Genomic DNA, 24,030 nt, shown 5'->3' on the forward strand with positions numbered 1-24,030 from the left:
TTAAGAGGTGCCCATAAATAGGGGAGGGGCTTTATAATAAAAAATATAAAACTGGTATAATTGACTGTGGGTTGTATTCTGTAAGCTTTTCTGGAGGAGTAAGGGGGGCGATCTTGCCTAATGTCCCTCCTGACTTCAGCCCACTAGGGTTGCCAGCCTCCAGGTGGTGGCTGGAGATCTCCCAGAATTACAACTAATCTCCAGGCCGTAGAGATCAGTTCCCCTGGAGAAAATGGCTGCTTTGGATGGTGGACTTTATGACATTATACCCTGCTGATATCTCACCCCTCCCCAAACCTTGTCCTCTCCAAGCTCCACCCCCCAAATCTCCAGGAATTTTCCAACCTGGAGCTGGCAGCCCTGTGTCCCACATGGCTAAAAACCTGATCCCTGGCATACCCATCCAGACTAATGGGGCCTCTCTCCTTCTTGCAGTAGTAGAAAAGCTGATATGATCTAACTATCAGTGAACAGTTCTTCAAATAACATTCTTTGTCATAAATATTTCAGACAAGTTAGTTTAAGCATCTGGGAATCCTCAAGAAATCAATGACTTTGAAATTATGACTACTAAATAGTCCAGGCTTAATTTGGTACCTCTGTAATTGCAAACTTTGAGGTACAAGCCTGACTCTTATTGGTACAGTTTACAGGATCAGGCCCTATGGGGAAATAGGCAGAGTCTAAATGTCTTAAATATGTGAGTAAACTAAACACCTAGAGAGTGGATTTTAGTATTTTCTGGCTCCTGGGGGATTTATTCCAGTTAAGGTACGATTGGAAAGTACGTGCTGCAGCAAACCTTGCTGAACTTAAAAAGATTGAAGGCTGGTCCGTACCTGGTTGGGAGATCTCTTAGGAGCCCTGTGTACACGACTGAGAGTTCCATACTGCAGAAAACATGGGGTATAAATGGTAGCAACAATAAATAATGTGTAATTATTTAATTAAATACATAGTCTTGTCTTTCCAATTATTTGTTGAAGATGGCTAATAAAATCAAAGAAATTGCATTAAATCAATACCAAAGGGAGAACCGAGGACTCTGCTGCTGGAGAATGACGAGCTGAGTGGCCATCTCAGAATTTACTGTTCTGTGATTTCTAATGCACAACTCCCGTTTTGACTCTGATTATAATTGGCTCTACATCTAAAAGGTAGACAAAACCTTTTGCTGTGCAAGGGCTATTCAGTATATCAGCTGTTTCACAAAAGGGGTACTCTTAACATCTTGATTTGGTATGAAATGCATACTGTTTCTTAGTTTGAGCATGTCAACAATGAGTAGATTGCTGAAGCATTGATTCTGTCAAATGTATTAATTGAGGGACATTGCTGATGTTTAATAGATTAACCCAGAACACTTCGCAGAGGGCACCAAAGCCAGGTGAACAAGATGCTAGGAGGTTTAAATCGCATGCTTGTAAGTAATAGTCAATTGTGTGTGTGTGTTTTTGTGTGTATGTGTGTGTGAGAAAGAGAGAGAGAAGGAGGGAAACAAAAATAAAAGTTTCAAGCAGTTCATCTGCAAGTTATTTATTCTAGACTAGTCATATTAAAGTCAGTACCACATCTTCAGAGTTGATGGGTCATGGCCAGTTTGGTGAAGTGGTAAGAGCAGCGGGACTCTCATCTGGAGATCCGGGTTTGATTCCCCACTCTTCCGCTTGAAGCCAGCTGGGCGACTGTGGGTCACTCATGACTCTCTCAGAGCTCTCTCAGCCCCACCCACCTCACAGGGTGTTTGTTTTGGGAATATTAATAACATACTTTGTAAACCACTCTGAGTGGGCATTAAGTTGTCCTGAAGGGCAGTATATGAATCAAATGTTGTTGTTGTAGCTTTGACATGGGGGGTGGGTGTTACATCCTGCAGTTGCTACATTTTTATTGTTCTGGGGGTTATTGCCAAGCAAATTTTCCTGATGTGCTATAGATTCCATTTTTAACTGGTCAAGGTGAATGCTGCATAACCAGTTTGAGCCTTGATTTGTCTTTAAAATGGGGGTGTTGGGTGAAACAGAATACCAGTTTGCAAGATTCATTCATGTACCTTCCTTTCACTGCCAATTCAAAGAAATCTAGGTTATTGATGAGTAACTATAGGATGTTATTTGAGTGTGTGTGTTTTGAGTGGTCAAACTTTCAATTCTTTACCTGCTCGTTTACTGCGAGATTCAGTTTTACCAGTTGCTGTTTACCAGTTTTACCAGTATGGCTGAATTTGAATGACGGCTCTGTTTTCTACAGTGTCTCTCTTTTGGTGGATGTTAGGGAGAACTTGTTAATGGCACTGGCTGCTTTGGTAGCAACTGTAGCCTCTCCAGGGAGAAGAGAGACAAAGACCCTCTCCTCCGTTCTCAGAATGGTGTGATTTATTTGACTGAGCCATGTGGTTAGGGATTTTCTGTGGAAAGAAATACCCAACCGGTGTGGGAGGGGGAGAGATTTATCTTGAAATGGTGGTATGTAGGTCTCAGCTGTATAGAGGAGGGGTATCACCTTTATGTTCCAAAAATGTTTTGTTTCTGTATCATGATATGTTTCTGTAGTAATAAAACGAATAAAGTGTCTTAGGGCATCTTACAGACTTAGCACATTTACTGTAGTGTAAGCTTTTGTAGGCCCAAACTCATTTTATTTGAACGAAGGGGTTACTCTTGGCTGGCAGTTAATCTTGCATTGAATGAAGCAGAAGCTTTTGCTGAAGTAGATCATTTGATCTTTGAGGTGCTACTCGACTCTTGTTTGTTTTATTGCCTGTATATGCATAGGCAGGTACATGAGAATTTTGCAAAGATATGCGCTGGTGTTACAAAGTGGTTTAGAGACAGAACTACGAATTAGACTTTTTATATTTTGAGTGTTGGTTGCCACAAATACAGTAACTGACTTTAGGCCAACCTTTTGTTTGCCAGGCTGAACAATTAAAAATATGATGAGGAGGATGTTACCTTTTCTTAGACTCACTCTCCAGATACCACATCAAACGATGGCTGATTCCGCACACGTTGGATAATACACTTTCAATGCACTTTATCGATCGCTTGAGGTGGATTTTTTGTTCCGCACACAAAAAAATCCATTCCAAATGATCTATAAAGAAGATTGGAAGTGCATTATCCAACGTGTGCGGAATCAGCCAATCAGACAGAAAGCAAAACACATGAAGATGCCTCATATTGTATCAAGTCAGACCATTTTGTCACTGCTGTTTTTGTGGTTCTTTGTGAATTGGTTAAATACGATGGTTTGGATCTGGCGTGAAATCTCTGGCAGTGGAACATTACTTTTTTCCACTCCTGGCGGTAGCCCCAAATGTCCCCTGAAATGCTGCTTCCGAGGGTCAGGGAGCACCAAGAACAACATGTGTGGTCAGGGGAGGAGTTGGAGGTCTGCAATGGGAAAGTGGAATGGATGAAAATTGCCCCTGTCTTCCATTACCAGACATTTTCTGTAGGAGCCAGACCAATATTTTTGCTGCTATTTTTAGGGGTTCTTTTTTAAATAAAAAAAAAAAGAGTTGGGCCGATTCCAGACGGCCCTCCCCATCCCGAAACGTCGCACGTCGTTGTGCGGAAAACGCGAAATATCACGTTTTCTCGTGTGAGTTCTGCACGACGTCGCACAAAACTCGTGCGAGAAAACGTGATATTTCGTGTTTTCCGCGCGACGACGCGTGACGTTTCGGGATGGGGAGGGCCGTCTGGAATCGGCCCTGGTTAATTTTTTTCATGCTGATTACTGTTTCTATTGTCTAAATTGTTTTCTTTCATACGTACTTAGAAACCACCTCAAACATACCTTTTTTAGAGGATGGAACACAAATATATTAAATAACAATGATTTGGAGCTGCTTTTTTGTTTTTAGTTTTCTATTCTTTCAGCACTTCTGTCTGTAACTATGGTTAGTCAGTCTGGACGACATGCCAAACTGTACTTGACAAACGCTTTTAAAACCAAAGATTCTGATTCTGTCTTTGAACCTTTATCTTTTATTTGAATTTTCAAGCATGGCCCTAGGGGTCTTACAGGTTTCCTGACTTTTAAAACTGTGGCTGGTTGTTGGGGGCTTCTTGTTTTTCCCACTTTTTCTATTTTAGCTAAAGTTTGACTGGCTGTACGGGGAAATGTTCATATTGTTGCATATTCTTATGTATTAAACTGACTGTGGCTGTCTGTGAAAGGAATATTTAATTTTTTTAACTTATTTTTCATTCTTTGAACTTGAGCCTGGCATGCTGTGAGAAGATTTCTCATTCTCTCACATTTTGATTTCGTAGAAATCTTCTTACATCTATTTAGTGAAAACCAGGGTAGGGGGACAGTATCGTGAAGGGTGAACATAAATACTTAAGCCAATACTTAAATCTCAATCAGTAATTTAAAAAGCAGATATTTCTATGTCTTGAAAAGCTTTACCTGCTAATTTCTGAACATCAAGCCTCTGTAAGAGGGACAAAGGAGGTCAGGTGGGGTTGCCCGTTTCCAGGCAGTGGTGAGCAATCCTCAGGTACACTTACCATATTTTCACCATGCAAGGTAAAGGGTGGACATTGAGGTGAGGTAATCAGAGACAGAGAGTAAGAGAAAGAGAGACTAAGCCACTCAGGTGATGCTACAGTGGAAAGTACTACTGAAGTACCTGTTATTTGATAGAAAGTTGCCCGCACACATATAGATTGGGCTAGGTGACTGAGTAGTGAAACATATGTATACACATATATGACTATATACAGGGGTCATTTCGTAGAAAAAGAACGGGAGGAACTCATTAGCACAACTCATTAGCATAACTCATTAGCATATGCCACGCCTCTTGCCATCACCAGAAGTGTTTCATTAGTATAACTGATTTGCATATGCCACACCCCCTGACATCACCTATTCTGGCTGTTTTGGACCCAATCCTGGCCATTCAGGGCCGCAATTGGGCCCAAAATGGCAAAAAGGGGCTGAAAATGGCTGAAAAGGGCCCCGAAATGGTCAGGATCAGGCCACTGATGAGCGGGAGAGTGATCCACCACCCGTCAGAGGCCCGATCTGGGCCGTTTCGGCCCCAATCCAGGCTGAAACGGGCCCAAAATGGCTGAGAGTCAGGTGGGTGGGGCCACCTGATATGTGACCTCTTTGCGGAACTGCCGGAACTGCCCTCGAGATGAGCCCTGATTATATACATATAATGCTATAATCATAGGTTAGTAAAAGAAGCCTCCTTTGGAGCTAATTGAGCTTAATTGTGCTAAAGCAGCTGTAGCATTGAGCAGAAAGACTAGCCAAAGAAGGGGCCAAAGAAAGTTATTTTGAGGGGAAAAAGAACAATAGCTGAACTATGATCAGAAAAGCAAGGCAGATGGCAAAAGGAGAAGGTTACAGTTGGAATGCAGGAAGGGGGGAAGAGAGCCATAAACAACTGTGTGGAACAGGCTCTTGGAAACCCACAAATCTGTTTTTGTGATATCACTTCTGGGCTTCACTGAGATAGATTTTGCCTGGAAATAATGTCATGAAGTCAGTGATGCCATTCTTCCTTCTGCCACTGCATTGTGACGGCTTGGCAACCCTAAGTCCAGGCCAATTTTTCCCCTAACTATTTAGTGATTTGGAAAAAACAGAAAGAATTTTGTTTCCACAGATCCTCATGGCTACAGCTTAACTGTAATTTGTTTTGTAAAAATTAGTTCTGTGGGAGAACCATCCTGGGCCCCCAATCATTCATTTCTCTTTTTATTTGTTCAAAGTCTTAAGGGAAAAAAATGTGCTTCAGATGGTGCACAAACAGGAATGCTTAAAAAAAAACCCAACAAAATTAGTTCAGCATAGTTACCACAACCTGATACAGAACTCACAATTGCTAAATCAATTTTTAAATTCCTCAATGGTTTCCACATGGGGAAGGGCATGTGTGGTTTCCCCACTGCTGCTGTGGCGGCCGATATAGCACAGTGGCACCCGGGCTTCCATATGGCAGATCTCATGCATTTTCCATGCCCTAGCCGCAGCCATTCCTCCTGTACCACTGAGGGGCTTTTTCATTTTATTTAAATATCAGCAATTGACATATTGTGATAGTGTTATACAAAGCTGTTTGTCAGATTCTCTGAATTCCCAGTTTTCATTTAAAAAAATAAGCAAATCTCTATTGCCTTTTATTTTGGAAATATAAAGGAAAAGTCATGTCTCCATAACAGAAGGGCTAGAGAGTTTAAATGAGAGCTGGGAGCATCTGGTAGAAGATTGTTATGATATTATCATAGTATAGCGATATGTCTGTTGCTGATCCTCACTTCACCTGTAAGAATACACTGAAAGTGGACAGAAAAAGTCTGTTCTTTTCCTACTTTTTAGTCACCCCAAGGATATATACAGAAGGGTGTTTAAAGGGTGTTCAGGGGTAGCAAAGCCACATCAAGTGAATGAGTGTACTTCTTCTCCCATCTCCTTTGAGCAGGCCCCGTATCTGTCACAGTCGGCATTCCTGTTGTGGCTAAAATCTAAGAACCAGTTTTCACACAGTTAATAGAACTGAACAAATGGCAACCCGCAAGGACTCATGCGGAAGGGAAAATCCATTTTCACCTCCTTGCGGCATCCACCTCCAATTCCCCACTTCTGTCTTGCCTTTCTGCTACAACTTAAATCTTCTCCCATCTTCTCTCTGCAGCATCCATTCCTCCCATATATCTTGGATCCCTCCTCCTCATGATGCTTGTGGCTGGCACCACTGCCTTAATGTGAGGTGCCATTTGGGGTTGCTATAGCAACTCAGTGTTGCCTGAATTCTTCCCGCCCTCATCTGTGCATGCATGACATTGCTCTTTACTTCTTTACCGCCTCCCTCCCAATACACACATATTGTATTTATCTGCAAACCTGGGGTGTTCCCCAGTTTGCAGAACCCTACATTGCAGCCAGGGCTGGCTCTCATTTTGTAAAAAAATTTTCGTTCCATTCAGTGACCAGCCCTTGGCTGTTAGCTATGTGGACAGCATTTACAGCAGAGGTCCCTAACCTTTTTGAGCCTGTGGGCACCTTTGGATTTTTGACAGATGCTAGTGGGTGTAAATGCAAAATAGTTGTCGCAAAAGGCAGAGCCAAACACAAAATGGCTTCCTCAGGCTATGGAGCCATTTTGTGTTTGGCTTTGCCACAGGAAGTAGAGCAGACCACAGAATGTCAGGAAATGAGGTTATGCATAACTGTAATAGTAGCACTTCAGCGTAGCAGGCAGAAGCTCTGGTTAATAAGATCCCATTTGTTTACATTTTTTTTTGCATATCCACAGTTTAAGTCATGCAGTGAAGATCCTTGTGCTGTGGTGACAGTTACTGTTAATAGCAATTTTTTAAAAATCTGATTAGTCAATCAGATGTCCAGTGACCAGTCAGAAGCCTTGCTGGGCAAAATTCCCACATGGCCCCACCCACTTTATAAAAACATATGGCTGATGTCAGAGTGCCCATGGGTAGCATGCTGGGGATTTCTGATTTGCAGGAATAGAATTGAATCCCCCAAACTGTTTAATTTAGCTGTAGAAATGATCTCACTAAAAAAGTCTTTGGTAGAAGTAATTAATTAAATGAGAAAGAGGACTATACTGACTGGTAAAGAGGAAGCTGAATTCTTGGGTTTGTTTTACTTCTGCTTTCATATCTGATTGGTTCCTTGTTCAGGTACTTTATAACTTACTTTCAGGTGGTAAGAACTGAGTTGGCATTTAGGAGACAGTGGCTGATTCCACACACGTTAGATAATGCACTTTCAATGCACTTTATCAATCGTTTGAGGTGGATTTTTTGTTCCACACACAAAAAAATCCGTTCCAAATGATCTATAAAGAGGATTGGAAGTGCATTATCCAACGTGTGTGGAATCAGCCACTATCTCCATTTTCAGTAGTAAAAGTAAATTGTAAAGTAGGGTTCTTAGAGACTCATTCTTGTACTGTGATAAGTCCTAAGGATATTGGTTATTGGGAACATCACAGTCCATTCTTAATTTTCCATAACTTTAGGTGGCAATCCTACTTTTGGAGAAGGGTAGATTTGACTATGAATTAGGTTCCTTCAAAATGTATCTTTTATGGTTTTATACTGAACCTGTTATTCTTCTCATTACCATTGTACATCAATCTATTATCCTTCTGGTTAATTCCCTGGAAGTTGAAAGTTTTAGTTCAAATATTCATGTATGGCATTACTTCTGGAAGATGAGAGAGGTAAGTTATCTAACAGTACATAACAAAAGATCACATGTATTACATTAATTAATCTAGACAAATGCACATACCCTAGTTCTGTACTCTTGATTCTCATGTTACCCAGATATATGAGGTGAAGGAATGGGGAAGAATTCGTTCTGATTGTTTGGTAGAATAGTAGCTTGTATTAAGAGAGTTTTTCATGTCTACCCTAAGCAAATTAAGAATGATATTTATTCAGGTGTTCATTTAATGTTACAGTTGTCTGTCTGGTGACATAAATGATTATGTCTTAGACAAGCAACCCTGCAAAATTAAGTGGATCAAAAGATTTGGAGATGGAGAACAACTGATTAATCAGGACAAATATCATAATGGTCACTTTGGGTTGCCAGGTCCGTGTTGGAAAATTTCTAGAGATTTTGGGGGTGGAGCCTGAGGAGGTCAGAGTTTGGGAAATGAGAGACCTCAGTGGGATATAATACTTCTTCCAAAACAGCCATTTTCTTTAAGGGAACTGATTTCTGTCACCTGGAGATCAGTTGTAATGTTGGGCGATCTCTAGCCACCACCTGGAGTTTGGCAACCCTATTACTATTCAATTTGGCCTTTTCCTAATACTAGTTGCATCTAGTTCTTTGATGAGCCAAGCCGTTTTCTTCCTTTCCTTGTGAAGTAGTACACAATACAAGGAATAAGCTGATATCGCCACTAGCAGTCAATCTGACAGAAGTCCTTTAGTTAACCTACACTAACCATTCCTTTGCTGGGATTCCGCTGCCTTTATTACACATTCTAGCCAGATTATAGGTATGAAAGAATTTGTTTCGTGCTGGTTTTTAAAATGGAGATGGGAGTTGATGTATTGATTAATTGAGCTGAGTTGCCCCATCTAGTATCCAGAGTCAGCTGCTGTCACATAATTGTTTATTATTGACCGATTGCCCCCTTAAGCCACCCTGTTTGAAAAAGAATCAATGGCAGTCAATCTTCAGAGGATAAGCTTTCAAAGAGGGAGGCTTGTTTCCAAATAGGGATTGATGGGCCAGCTCTATATCTGATGTAACTTCCCACTTGGGATAGAAGAATTCTACAGTGGTACAGGAGTAACAGGATAAGATTGTACTGTGTGCTTATTCGTTTGCTAGTGGCCTGCTTTGGTGTCTGCTGTTATGCTTTGCTTTCCTTCCCCTCAGATTCTGGAGCTGCTTTTAGCGTCTTCTACTCCTTGGCATTTGACTTTCGGCTCTTGCCAGACTTTGCTTCAAGCTCAAGGACAATAAATTCCAGAACTGTCGAGGACAGAATTGGCAGAATCCTGAAACATCACATTCAACCAGTTATAGACACCTCATAAATAAAGCCAAAGATCTTTTAAAATGCCCATTAACAGGTTTCATCTCACTGCCTCAGTCTCTTTCTGGTGTTTTTGGTGTCACAAAATTATGATGAGAATGCAGTAATTCAAAATAATGTTAATGAAAAAATGAAACAAACAAAAGCACACTCCATTTATTTTACATTGTTAGATGACTCAAAGGCTTAAAGAAAAGGTTTTGTGAGGGTTTGAACTAGGGCTGTTTCTATATACAAAGCGTCTTTTTAAGCTGTGGTCCTGTCAGGAAGGTATGTGCCTCCCAAGGGGTCTGTGTGTCTGTGGTCAAGAGTCAATTGAAAATAAAAAACTTTAAATTCTATATTGCCCCCTCTATAATGCACCTGAAATTAGATTTTTCCTTTGGTTTTAAAATGTTCAGTTGGTGTTTACAGACCTTGCTATCCAATTTGTTACTCATGGGGCCTTTTTTGCAAATGCCCAGAACATTATTTATAACTCTGATGTATTTTTGCCCTGCGATCTGATTTATGACAATTTAGGATATTAAACAAATGTAACTTGTACTAAACTGAAAAGAGATTTAGATTCTTTAGTTATGAATATTGAAAGCTTTGAGATCATGCAAAGGTTGGCTGCAAATTCAGATTTTTACTGGAATAATGGGGCTTCCAAGTATTCTGTCGCAAAGTGTTTATTTGTGTTTAGAGTCTAATAGCAGAGGAGGGGGGTAAAATAATTGGAGATGGAAGAGAAGGAAATGTTTATATGATAATTACAAGAAGAAAGTGATGGAGACCCAAAGCGGCTTACATCGTTCTCCTCTCCTGGTTTTTATCCTCACAGCTACCTTGTGAGGTAGCTTAGGCTGAGAGAGTGTGACCCAGTGAGCTTCCATGGCAAAGTGGGGATTCTTAGTTCAGCACTCTAACCACGATACCACACTGGCTGATTCTGCACACGTTGGATAATGCACTTTCAATGCACTTTATCAATCGTTTGAGGTGGATTTTTTGTTCCGCACACGAAAAAGTCTGTTCCAAATGATCTATAAAGAGGATTGGAAGTGCATTATCCAACGTGTGCGGAATCACTAACTGTTTCAGCTGCATTTTCATCATAAAGCTCTGGTTCTAGCTCAGAGCTTATATGTGTCTGCTGTGCTGGGTAAAATGGTTTCCAGTGCAAATCCATGCAGACTCAGTTGCAGAGTGTGAGCCTAGAAGGATGCAACTCTGTTTACGACTGCGCATTTGATCTTATATGTTTAAAATGCATCTAAATGGGGTGAATCCTGCAGATCCATTTTGTGACTGATGGCACTTTCTTCCCACACAGAGGGGTCTTCTGTCTAGAATTGCCGTCCTCCATGTGGGGCCTGGAGATCTCCCAGAATTACACCTCATCTCCAGACTAGAAAGATCAGTTCCCCTGGAGAAATGGCTTCTTTGGAGGGTGGACTGTATGGTATTATACCCTACTGAGCTCCCTCCCCTCCCGCAACCCCTTCCCCAGGCTGCACCCTCCCAAATCTCAAGGTATTTCCCAACCTGGAGTTGGCAACCCTACTTCTGCCAATGGGAGCATCTCCTTCCTTGTACAAGAAGAAAGCAAAACATGCTACAGTGGGGGTCCTCAGCCTTTTTGAGCCTGTGTACCCATTTGGAATTCTGACACAGTGTGGTGAGTGCAGCAACAATATGGCTGCCACAAAAAGGCTGCTGCGGGAGGCGCAGCCAACCACAAAATGGCTGCTTTAGCTGACCTTCAGTCCCACAGTGAAGATCCTTGTGCTGTGGAAGCAGCTTCTGCCGAATCGCTGCTTTTAAAAATCTGCACAGCCAATCAGTACTCCAGTGGCCAATCAGAAGCCCCATCTGGCCCCACCCACTTTGTAAAAACACCTGGTGGACACCAGGAAAGGCGTTGGCGGGCACAGTTGTGTCCACGTGCACCGCATTGGGCGTCCCTGTGCTACAGGGTCCAATCAATTGAACACAGATACAGTTATATCAGATTGATTATCCATAAATAAATCTTTATTCTCACGAATAAATCTTTATTCTCGCAGTCCCTGAATTCAGAATATTAAACCTCTTCCAGACTTTTGTCATTTTTTTCATTGCTGTGCTGACGAGTAAAGTTTCACTGTATTTTCACTTTTGCTTTAAATAAACTATTTAAAAATACCGTGAAGGCATCAAGCTCTTCAAAGAGAAACCAGTACAGGCCAATACAAGAAAATAAAAGGAAATATTTCGCTGGCCAGTTAGCAGAAGCTTGTTTTAATCAAAAATTTCAATGTACAAAGTCAAAGGCAGGTAACAGAACTGTATCTGTTTTAAGAGAGAGAGGAAAAAATAATACTAATTTATTTTAACAGTCTGAAACCTGGGGCTCAAAGGTTTTTGAAATCTTGAGAAGTACAACAGGAAGGCATGCTAGAACCATCAAGGGGGGATTGGCAATTGTTTAATATGGAGCTGTTCCGTTTAGCATGAACACCAACCATGAAATGGCATTTCCTAATGTCTGCTTTCTGCAGACCTCATTTCATGAAATGGATGCAAAACAAAAAAAAAATCTTGTGTGAGCATGCTCACTGGAAGATTAATCCTTCAGAGGGAGTTGGAGAGTTGAGCTACTGTATTTCTCTGCAGTTGACTGCAGTAAACAACTGTTCAAAAGACATGAGCGGGGAAGAAAGGATGGAGGTACATATGACAGGCTAGGCATACCTTTATGCATTTCTGTTTTGACGTAGAGGGCTTCAAAATGTTTTCAGTTGTTTTTTTTTAAAATAGGCAGCTTGTAAAATAGCAGTGCTGTGCAATTATGGGTGACCTTCACAACCTGGTGTCTGTGTTTCTAGGCCAATCTAATCCTATTTCCGGAGAAGGCCATTGCAAAACACAGACACTTTCCAGAGACAGAAGGTAGTGCAGTACGGATAAAGGCAAAAGAATGGTTCTGACTGAGGCCTGTTCATATGTTGTCTGAGAGAATGGTTTGGGTTGGTGAGGGCATGGATCGTACTTGATGCTTCCCTACTCTAGTCCAATGAATATATTTTGATTTGAAACATACTTGCTAAATAGAGTTGCTGGTCCCCCGGTGGTGGCCGGGGATCCCCTGGTCCTACCCTCCGCCACCACTCACCTGGTTGATGGGGGGAGGGGAAAGGCGAGGGAATGGGACTCTCGGGGCATGCTTCCGGCGCGGCACAACAACGTCACTTCCAGGCGTGATGTAATTCTGCATGCTGTGGGAGCGCACCCGTACTTTGGACCGGGTCGATTTGGGCCCCAAACAGGCCAATTTTTTAAAGAATCAGCCTGGCGCGAAGCACAAGAACACTCCTGTGGCCTGCGCTATGATGTCACTCCTGGAAGTGACATCCTTGCACTACGCCAGGCTGAGGGCCTTGGGAATGTTTAGTTTGGAGAAGAGGAGATTGAGGGGGGACATGATTGCTCACTTTAAGTATTTGAAAGGCTGTCATTTGGAGGAGGGCAAGGAGCTGTTCCAGTTGGCAGCAGAGGGTAGGACCCAAAACAGTGGGCTTAAATTACATGCACAAAGGTACCGGCTGGACATTAGGAAGAACTTTTTCACGGTCAGAGTAGTTCAAAAGTGGAATCAGCTGCCTAGGGAGGTGGTGAGCTCCCCTTCACTGGCAGTTTTCAAGAAGAGGCTGGATGAATATTTGTCAGAGATGCTTTAGGCTGATCCTGCATTGGGCAGGGGGTTGGACTAGATGGTCTGTATGGCCCCTTCCAACTCTATGATTCTATGAGCGCATGTGCTCCCTCCCTCTGAGGCGGTACAGAGACCTGACAACCCTATTGCTAAGTAAAGGAATAAATCTCAGATGTAGGTAAATATTTGTTCACATTCAGTGAAATTAAACTCATGTCTGGATTGGGAAAGGCCTAGGGGATATGCACGTCTCTTGTGCATGCTGCAAGGGAGCCTTTCTTCTCAAGTGTGAGCTGGACATTAATGTAGTTCTCAGCTGCCTGAAGGAAAAATAAGTGGGCATGTTATATTTCAGTGGATGTTTTTGTGATGGGTGATGAGTGGAGTTGCATAAGGTCATTAAGAGGAAAGGCCTTTCCCCTGTGCTTTAACAAAATCCAGTGTGCCCAAATTTAAGGTTTAATTTTTTCACCTTTACTGTCAGCTCCACTCTTGAGAGCGGAGGGGGAGCTCATGGGGTAATCCACAGCAACGAACTTGGCCATTTCAGACTTCTAACGAATTATCCTGGGAGATGATGAAACTGAAGCGAGCTGGTTGTTGGTGAAATATGCTAGGGGATTTGTCTGGAGGAGGCGCACTGAAGGATTACATTTTTAGTTTGAATAAACCAACTCTTTCTAGTTTGCTTGCTGGGCTTCTCTGTTGCATTACTTGCTTCATAATTTCAGAAAAATGGAGGAGGAGGAAAAGAATTGTCTCCTTTTCCTGTCGACAAGGCATGTACTTCAACATTAGCACTGTGAACATTAGCACCAGGGCTTTTTTCCAGCTGGAATGGAGTTCCGGCACCTCTTGAAAGTGGTCACATGGCTGGTGGCCCCGCCCCCTGATCTCAAGACAGGGGGGAGTTTAGATTGCCCTCCACGCCACTGCGCAGAGGGCAATCTAAACTCCCCCCTGCCTGGAGATCAGGGGGCAGGGCCCCCAGCCATGTGACCATTTTCGCTGAGGGCGATTTAAACTTTAAAAAACTCCCCCCCCTTGTTCCAGCTGACCCAAAGTGATGTCATTTTGCGGTCCTGAGTTCCACCACTGAGCTCCACCACCTCTTTTCCCAGAAAAAAATCCCTGATTAGTACTGTTCCTTTTGTATTGAATTGATACTGTCTTGAGAGGCTGCTATGTGGAAGTTCAACTCTGGCCTCACTCAATAGATTTGGATTTCCAGTCCACAAACCAGTTGGATGAGGAAAATGTACGTTGAGGAATGGCTGAGTTTGGTTAATGTACCAAACATAATAGCAATTTGCCAAGAGCTGTATTGTTGCATCCCATAATATCTGCCTTTGGCAGATACAAGTTTAATGATGTTAGCAGAGTTTCAAGCAACATCTCTGCTGTTAAAGTTGCTAATATATATTTATTTAGTGAGTTGGCTGATGTGTTAAATGTGTGTACTCTCTCTCTCTCTCTCTCTCTTGTTCTGTCTGTCTCTCTCACTCAAGTGTGTTTGTGTGTTTGGAAATTAACAAGTTTTCCTTTTAAAACAAGCAGAAAAGTGAATATACCCTCTACCAAAATCCACAAAAATTCCATGGAAGGGAACAGTAAGAAAAGCAATACAACACTTGGAGCACAGCTAAAAATTCAGCTGATTTTAACAAATAATACACAAGAGTTTGATTCCATACATATCTCTAAGGAATCATCTTAAGTCCAAGAAATGCAAATTAGATGTCATGATGTATGTAACTTTTGGGATTGCTGAAGGAATAAACGGGTTTAGTCTCTCAGTCTGAATTTTGCCTAACGCAGCTCCCCTTCGAAAGCTGTGGTCAGTGCAAATTATCTGTATCTGGAGAAATCTTTTGAAAAATGCTGTTTTGAAGATGTCCAGAGGGAACAGCATGGTGAAGAATAGCACACAGCATTTCTCCTTACTGCTTCATATTCCATGACGAGGTTTGTTGGGACGAGCAAGTGATGACTTGGGTTTTTTGGTTGTCAGAAAGAGAGGAGGAACGTTGTCTTTGTCTGCATAACACAAAAGGCTCAAAATTTTGTTTGTCCTCTTGCAAGAGCTCACATGCTTTTGGAATACAACCAAGCTGTGCATTTCCTATTGTGTGTCTTTTTGTGATTCAAACTGTAACAATACGGAAGCATAACTAAGGGCCAAGCCACAGGTGTTTCTGGGTCCCCCTCCGGTGCTGTCGGAGGATACAAGCGCTGCGTGTTCCATGTTCAGTGATTTTGGAACCTTAATTCTCAATTGTGTCGGGCCCAGTTCAGAGTTTGGCATATAAGGTAACAGGGTTTAAGCCTGTGCCATTTTCCTGAATGCCCTAAGGAGCTGTTTGTCCCACTGGGAAAACTTACCTGAAGCCCTCTCTCCCCATGTTCCATGGTCCCAATCCAGATCAGCCCCACATGCACCTGAGAATTAAGTTTAAAAAAAACCACCAGTAGCCTCCAACAGAACTCCCATCACAAGTCTGGGTTGTGGAACCCAAGGCAGAATAACAAACAGTGTAATGTGTGATTAGATCCTCCGGTTGCCAGGGCTGGGGAAGAAGTGCTGATATTCAGTTTAAAGAGCCAGGAAATTTAGATGGTGGCAGAACTGCAAAACAAAATAGGAATCAGATGCAGAAGACAGCTTGAAAGTTAATTACAACAGAGAAGTTTTAGCAGATTTTTATAGGCTGTTTTTGCCCGTGCTATTGAAGTGAGGGATTAGCTGCATGCTTTGAAGGTACAATTAGTACAAAGGGGATTAGGCCTATAGCACACCCTTGGACATTCTGCACCTGAAAATAGGGAGATGCCTGCAACAGCCTTGTTCGCACATTAGAGATATTTTTCAAGCCCCACACCCTCTGTCTTTACGCATTGCTGGCTGTACATTTATTTCTTTGATCTGCCGTAGGCTGTCCTACACTGTTTTAAAAGCAAAGAAGGCATTTTTGTTTGTAGGGTTAAAGATAAACTATAAAACCATATTTGTCCTACCGTATGTTATCAACAACTCAGAAGACATTGCAACAGTGAAATAGGAGGCTGTGCACTGCATCATGCCTTAATGCGCATGCACACATGCAGGTAGCAGCAAGTTACAGCCATTCCCCACTGTGAAATTTAACTTCTAGAAATTAGGAGGGAGAGGGCTGAATTCTGAAGGACAGAAAACTAGCAATTCCCGCTAACAAGACTTTGACAGCACCTCTCCAGAAGGTAGAAACAGAGACAAAATAGGGGACCCAAAGCGGCTTACATCGTTCTCCTCTCCTGGTTTTTATCCTCACAGCTACCCTGTGAGGTTGCTTAGGCTGAGAGTGTGTGACCCAGTGAGCTTCCATGGCAAAGTGGGGATTCTTAGTTCAGCACTTTAACCACGATACCACACTAGCTGATTCCGCACACGTTAGATAATGCACTTTCAATGCACTTTATCAATCGTTTGAGGTGGATTTTTTGTTCCGCACACGAAAAAGTCTGTTCCAAATGATCTATAAAGAGGATTGGAAGTGCATTATCCAACGTGTGCGGAATCACTAACTGTTTCAGCTGCATTTTCATCATAAAGCTCTGGTTCTAGCTCAGAGCTTATATGTGTCTGCTGTGCTGGGTAAAATGGTTTCCAGTGCAAATCCATGCAGACTCAGTCGCTGAGTGTGAGCCTAGAAGGATGCAACTCTGTTTACGACTGCGCGTTTGATCTTATATGTTTAAAATGCATCTAAATGGGGTGAATCCTGCAGATCCATTTTGTGACTGATGGCACTTTCTTCCCACACAGAGGGGTCTTCTGTCTAGAATTGCCGTCCTCCATGTGGGGCCTGGAGATCTCCCAGAATTACACCTCATCTCCAGACTAGAAAGATCAGTTCCCCTGGAGAAATGGCTTCTTTGGAGGGTGGACTGTATGGTATTATACCCTACTGAGCTCCCTCCCCTCCCGCAACCCCTTCCCCAGGCTGCACCCTCCCAAATCTCAAGGTATTTCCCAACCTGGAGTTGGCAACCCTACTTCTGCCAATGGGAGCATCTCCTTCCTTGTACAAGAAGAAAGCAAAACATGCTACAGCGGAGGTCCCCAGCCTGGGGGATAAAATAGGAACAGCAATTTATCAGGGACAGGGCCCAGATACTATAATAACAACAACAACAACATTCGATTTATATACAGCCCTTCAGGACAACTTAATGCCCACTCAGAGCGGTTTACAAAGTATGTTATTATCCCCACAACAAATCACCCTGTGAGGTGGGTAGGGCTGAGAGAGCTCCAGAGAGCTGCGGCTCTCCAGATTAGAGTCCCGCGCTCTTAACTGCTACACCAAACTGGCTCCCAAACTGGCACCAAACTAGGGACAGTTCTAGTGCATACTATAGTGATGTAGGAGACAATGGGATAAAAAAAGCGTGGATGAAGTTGCAAGCAGTACGAAAGAAATGTAGGATTTCTGCATGTTTAATACTCTTTTTGCAGAAAGTGACTGAACTGTATTTGCTTGTTAAAAAACAGGCAGAGCTGGGGGGAAACAGAAAATGCCTTGAATAAATTAAAAAACATTTTTGCTCTATTCCCAAAATATAACTGATTCTGTGCCTGGTGTATTTCTGTCGGGATGCAGACTGTAGGCACCACCGAAAAAATGGCCCCGTCCCTAGCGTCCACACATTATGCCAGTATGGTGCCATAGGCAGAGTGTTAGGCTAGGAGACAGAAGATCTGGGTTCATATCCCCGCTTTGGGCCAGTTATTTTCTCATAGAGTTGTTAGGGTAAAATGGGGAGGGGAGAATCATGGACAGATAGCCTCAGAAAGTAGGGGTTGACAGGGCCCTAAGAAGTTGACCTTAACTGCTGCGCACTTTCTATGGAAGGAGACTCAGTCATTCAAGTGCAAATGCAGTGTGGCAGTTTGAATGTTGAAGTAGGGTCTGGAAGACCCAGGTTCGAATCCCTGCTCTGCTGGGCGAGCTTTGGGCCATTCACACTCTCAGCCTAACCCACTTCACAGGGTTGTTGTGAGGATAAAATGGAGGAGAGGAGAATGTTGTAAGCTGCTTTGGGTCGTTATTGGGGAGTGGGATATAAGTGGAGTAAGTAAAGGCATTTCATAGCAAAACGTCCATCCAGATTTATTAGGGCAGAAAAATGTGTGTGCATGTGCCAATGTGAAGAATATATAGCAGATGATAATCTGAATTTGAATGGCGAGTCTTAAATCTATGCTTCACAGTACTGTAGGAAGCGAAATTATATTATACTGTATGTTAAATTGTTGGACATAATATTTTATGAAGCCACAGTGAAGCCTCCTGATTCTTTCTAAACAGGCCACAGGAATAGCCATAATCTTGCCAAAATTATGTCTGAGCAAGGCAAGGTAACAGAGTAGCTTCAACAACCAAGAAGAAATGAACACTGCAAGTAAAACATTGAAGGCCCATTGGCCTTTTCTTCAGTCCCTTAACTCTTTGAGTTGCTCATTATCTAGTTGATGATAACCATAAATCCTTACATTACAGCTTTAAAGATTGTAATTAGATATTATGATGAATCCTCTTTAGGCTGGGAAGGGTGTGTGGGAGGGCTTTCTTTTAACCACTGTCTTGAAAACAGATGTATGTTCTTTGTTGGCAGTGTTTTTTTCTTCTTTCTTTTTCTGGCATTGTTTCAGGAAGGAACCCAATGTTTCCACTGCTTTCCCAAGCTCCTCCTTAGCCAGTGCCTCTGTTTCCTCTTAACTTGGTCACTTATCTCGAAAGATTTTTGGGAAAACTTTAAATCTGATTCTCTTAATATTCTGTTCGTGGGGTGCCTTTTCTGCCTCCTCCTTGAGGCTTTGCAGTCCCTGAGGACTGGATAGGGTGTTCTATTCCAGCTTGATGGTTTAAAAAACAGCTGAGCTGACATCTCAGAGGGAGGTGCTGCAAATCATTTGGGATCTCTGCAATCAAGTAGGGAGATGTATGAACAGAAAGGGGTAGAAGAAGAGAAGAACCATCAAGGGTTCTTTTGGGGAGATGTAGCTAGCTCTACCACCCTTCTTTTAAATGAAGCAAATGCAAAGGTTGCTAAATGGGCATTTGCTGTTATCAATATGTTTGAAGAGGAGGAATCCGATTATCTTGATAATACACAATCTCAAACCACATTTGAAACTTACTAAGGAATTGTTATTCATAGCTGCAAGACTGTTTTACTACTAGTATATACATATGCATCTTTCTTACTTCTCTAAGGGAAAAGCTGTCTCTTACCATATCCAAGGTGGCTGCTGAATTGCAGAAATCATTAATATTCTTTCCCCCTGCTTCTGCCTATTCCCAGCCTCAGTGGGATGTAATGCTTTTGTTTCCAGTGTTGGTTTCCCTGTTGCTCCAAGAGCCAAACTCACTGGATCATGAATAGGTTAGGTGAGTCTGACTGCAAAGAATTATTAGGAAGGAAATATTTTACCTGGATATTTAAACAGTGTTTTCAGGTGACCTTAAACAATTCAGATTATCGCGAAATGGAGTATAAAAATACTCAAGTAGTTCTTTGGCATTTGCTACAAAGATTTGCCATTGGAATCTTCCTTCATGTCATTATAATTTCACTGGTTTTTATTCTGGCTGTCTTCAGTGGAGTTGGTAAAAGTCTTTTTCTTTTCTTGAGATACACAGCAAAATCCTTAATTATGCTAATAAATAAAACAAGGACTCTGATGAATGTATAAGTAACAGACAGGACAAGAGTTCACTCTGGAAGCATTGCCTTGGCTACCATGTCCTAGAAAGTCTTCTGTGAAAACTTAAATGTTCCCTGGTTTGCAAACTCATCTAAGCTGATTAATTTGTTTACTGCTATAATCCTCTCTTCCAGCATAAAAGGAAGTTATTTGTTTGCCTATTTTCTGTAACCGTTTGCCCTTCAGATGCAGTCGAAATCATTAACATCCTTGTGTTGAAAAGATGGTGGCTGAATTTAGAAAATATTCTCTTCCTCTAGGACAGTATTTGGATTTCAATTGCTCAAGCCTCAAGGGGCTCAGGAGGGGAACCATTGATCTTTCCCCTACATCTACACATGAAGAAAGAATGGGTTGAGCCTGTTGTGATAGAGATGAGGCTTAAATAGGGTTTTGCAAGAAGCAAGGACTGGGTAAAATGGTATCCTCAGAGCACACAGCACTCAATATAGGCTTAAAAGTCACCCACACCCACAAATGTAGTGGGTGACATTTAAGTTGCAGGCTGATCATCAATTCTTGTCAAATTCAGGGGATAGAGGATAGGATGTAGTCTAATAAGCTCTTGTGAACTGTGCATTATAAGGTCTTGGAGCCTTATTTAGGCAACAAGGGAAGTAGACGTTTTCAACATCAGCCTCAGTAATTGGCAGGCAGTATGACGTCTCTGGATTGTCCAGGGTTGGTATAAATACAAAGGGCTTGGCCTTCTGCCATCCCCTCATTAACAGGGCATTTGCCTTGTGTTTGTAACACTCCAGTTGCCAGCATTAAGCCTACTCACCTACGAGGGGTTAATTTTAGTCGTGTCCTCAAAGTGACCCTGATACCTTGCAGGTTATGGAAAAGCCTGAGCTTCCCCAAGAGTTCAAAGGTGCTTCTTTGTAATAGCAGGCATATTTGTTGCACTGCAGGAAGACAGTTGTAACTGTCGCTGAATTAGTATTGCTGCAAACTGGTATGAAAGACTAATCAGTTATTGTGACATCTGTTTCATTTATTTATTTTTGCTAGAATCTGCTTTATCAAGTGCATATCAGCTGGTAGATATTTATGCTACGTGAGTATAGGCAGGAAAAGGGCAGGATTTTTTTTTTCATAGTGAAGGTGATAAGAAAACCTGGCAATGGCATGTCACATGAGAAGGACTATAGACAGGTACTAGTGGATACACCTATATTAGTGATTTGTCTACTTTTTTTAAAAAAATAGGCTTTTCATTTGGGACATGACATCTTCCATTAGAAGAATGAGAGTGTTTATAGAATGGGAAAATGTCTGGTTTTCAAAATAAATCCGCACCCCCAGATACACTCATTGGATCTGGCTTGAGTCTGCCTGTCTAAGATTTGTCTTGGATCAGGGTGGATATTTCAATGTCACCCTCATCATTCTTCAGTGGTCCTCTTAAAAAAAAAACCCTCTTAGATACTGAGTATAGCAGGTTATTTAAAGGGGTCACTTAAGGAATTAATTCTTTTTCTGAGGAAGGTGTCATTTCTAAATGAGAGTCGAACTTTTTTTTTTTTTTTGGTATTCATCTTAAACATTTCTTTGAAGCTCTTTCTGGAAATGTGGCAGCTCCACCTAGCCTTAATACAAAGTACAAATGAAATCTGATCTGGTCAAAAGAGAAAAAAATTCACATGAACTCCTAAAATGTGTCAGTAGGTTTCTTCTGGGAGTTCAGGCCACCTCCCTGCGATTAATGTTGGTAGAATTACCATAGTTTTTTTTCTGTCTTTGAAGCAAGATTATTGAATCCCTGTGAATTGTGTGGGCAACTGTCTGTCTGATCTGTGCTGAATTATTGGGGCCCTACAATAACTGACTTGTTCAGATGTAATGGCAAACAATGGTTATGTTTGCATGCTCTCTTCATTTTACAAGCTGCAATTCAATTGTTTTTTTCTGCTTCAGTGTAAACCCTAGTTAGTTATTACATCTGAACTGGCAAACAACAGTTTGCACTTGTCTTCCTATTCAGGATTGTGAACTATGGTATGAAGCTGATTTGCAATCCTGGACTGGAGAGTCACCATGTGGCTGTTCAGATGTAATGGCAAAACAGAGGTTTGCATTGAAGAGGAGCAAATAGAATTGCTGGGTACAGGAGAAGGAGAGACGAGCGTGTCCAAAGGCTGGTGCTTTATCAAAGCGTACCACCCTACATAGAGTTGATGGGTTCCCTTACTCTCCTGGTGGGAGGGAGGATGGGACCCAGCACTCACCCTTTCTCCCCTGTTCATGTGCACGCACTCCTGGCGCCAATGCGATAATGTCATTCCCGGAAGTGACGTTGCCATGCCGGCCACAAGAACACTCCTGCACTCAGCGTGGAGCCGATTCTTTGAGAATTCTTTAAGAATCAGTCTGTTTGGGGCCAAAATTGGCCCCAAACGTCACTTCCAGAAGTGATGTCATTGTGCGTGCACCGCATGTGTTCCCCGGGTACCTGCGGTGGCGGGCAATCTCCGGGCAGCTCAAAACGCCCTGAGCCCATCTGTGGGGAGGGCGGGGTATAAATTGAATTAAATAAATAAATAAATAAAACCAAAACCACTGGGAGATTGTTGGTACCTGGGATCCCTAATCCTACAGTTGCCTCTTCCCCAATGGGAAAACTTATGCTTGAGACAACGGCATCTTTAAATATAAATTCTGCATGCTGTTTCAAGAAATATGGAATACGTTTTAAGTCAGTTTCACAAATAGTACTTGTAAAGTGATTAAGATTTGGGCTTCAAGAAAGAATATCGTCAATTAAAGGATGTGTGGTTGAAAAGCTAGCATGTATGGAAATAATAGTAGTAATAATTAATTATAAAACTCCAGTGAAGTTGAGTTACAAGCTGTTTTACTCTTAAACCAACTTTACCCCTCCCCACTTTCAATGAATTACATACTCATGTTGGCATAGAAACTGCTTGTCGAAGCGTCCAAATATAGCTCCCTCCTCCCTTTTTACAAATATGTACACTATAGTCTAAACCTGCAAGAAAGCTGGCTTCTGTATTTTTCCCCCTAATGTGTCAAATATATTTCACCAGATACTGCTGGCATTCGTAGCCATTCTGAATGTCTCAAGTGTTTTTATTTACATCTGGACAACTAAAATGCCCTAATTTGATATGAAAGGGACCGTGCTGGATTTTATTTCCCCCCTTCATTTGCGAGCACGTATAGTTTTAAGTATTTTTGGAGTTTTGTGCAGTTGAGAAGTGGCTAGGCCTTTGTTCTCGAGAGCCAGCTGTTGTTAAAATTGAGCCATAATTTGGGTGTGGTTTGGAATACAGAGAGAGCACTGCAGTAGCTGGAATGCCTCTTCAGGCCTTCCTCTTGGTGTGAACCAGAATCCTGGAGCACAGAAAACGGCTTTTCTCTTTGTTCATTTGCAACACCTAACGAGGAAAGCTATCTCCTGTACCTTCCTCCCATCGACTTCCTCTTTATTTGGCTAGTGCAGTCGCAGGGCCTGTGGAGGCATTGTGAGAGGGCTGTACTGAGCATGCTCCCCAGCACCTCCTGTGGGCTTGGAACTCATGGAGAAACTAGACTAGGCCTCTGCACTCCTTGATGAGAATCCCCAAGGCAAGCAGTGGCAGACGGAGGTACGAACCCTTCCAGGTTTTCTTTAAGGGCTTTCTGCTATTGATTCTTTTGTCCCTGGAGGCTGTTTGAGAGGAAATGCTTCTCTGAACTGAAATAGCTTCAGCAGCCTATAGAAGTAAACACGGTTCTCTGTCAGAGATCCCTTTCCCTCTACTCTGTTGAAGGCCATAGTTGGGGATTTTTGTAGCCTGGAACCTGTCCATTTACTCTGAGTAAAAGTTCGGTTTCTGAAGTGGTGTGTGTTTTTCTTGCAAGCAGCTGTTCTTGGAAACGTTTCTGTTGCACATGCCTCTCACTTCAGAACAGGTAAGGCCATGTTTGATTGATGGTGGCTGTTGTCTGTCCGTCTGTCTCTCCGCAACGCCGATTTAAGTTGTCTTTGGTAAGCTTTCCTTTGCCTTAATTATAAATGCAGAAAGAATGATTTTGAGTGTC

At 42.2% G+C, this 24,030-nt stretch overlaps 1 protein-coding gene across 4 annotated transcripts in view; it reads left to right on the forward strand.

Annotated features, from left to right (window-relative positions):
- Nucleotides 1-24,030, forward strand: part of EHMT1 (euchromatic histone lysine methyltransferase 1) — a 148,390-nt gene that overhangs the window by 11,090 nt on the left and 113,270 nt on the right. Inside the window, exons 1-2 of one of the 4 annotated variants that reach the window (XM_054997506.1) lie at nt 23,572-23,594; nt 23,854-23,901. The exons of 1 other annotated variant lie outside the window; for it this stretch is intronic. In XM_054997506.1, coding sequence (XP_054853481.1) covers nt 23,881-23,901 — 21 coding nt within the window. In that variant the 5' untranslated portion in view covers nt 23,572-23,594; nt 23,854-23,880. Of the gene's footprint in view, nt 1-23,510; nt 23,595-23,853; nt 23,902-24,030 lie in introns of those variants that run through there. 2 more of the 4 variants (XM_054997511.1, XM_054997509.1) reach the window with 2 other exon arrangements.

The sequence above is a fragment of the Eublepharis macularius genome, chromosome 14, assembly GCF_028583425.1.
Source record: "Eublepharis macularius isolate TG4126 chromosome 14, MPM_Emac_v1.0, whole genome shotgun sequence".
In the NCBI taxonomy this organism is placed as follows: domain Eukaryota; kingdom Metazoa; phylum Chordata; class Lepidosauria; order Squamata; family Eublepharidae; genus Eublepharis; species Eublepharis macularius.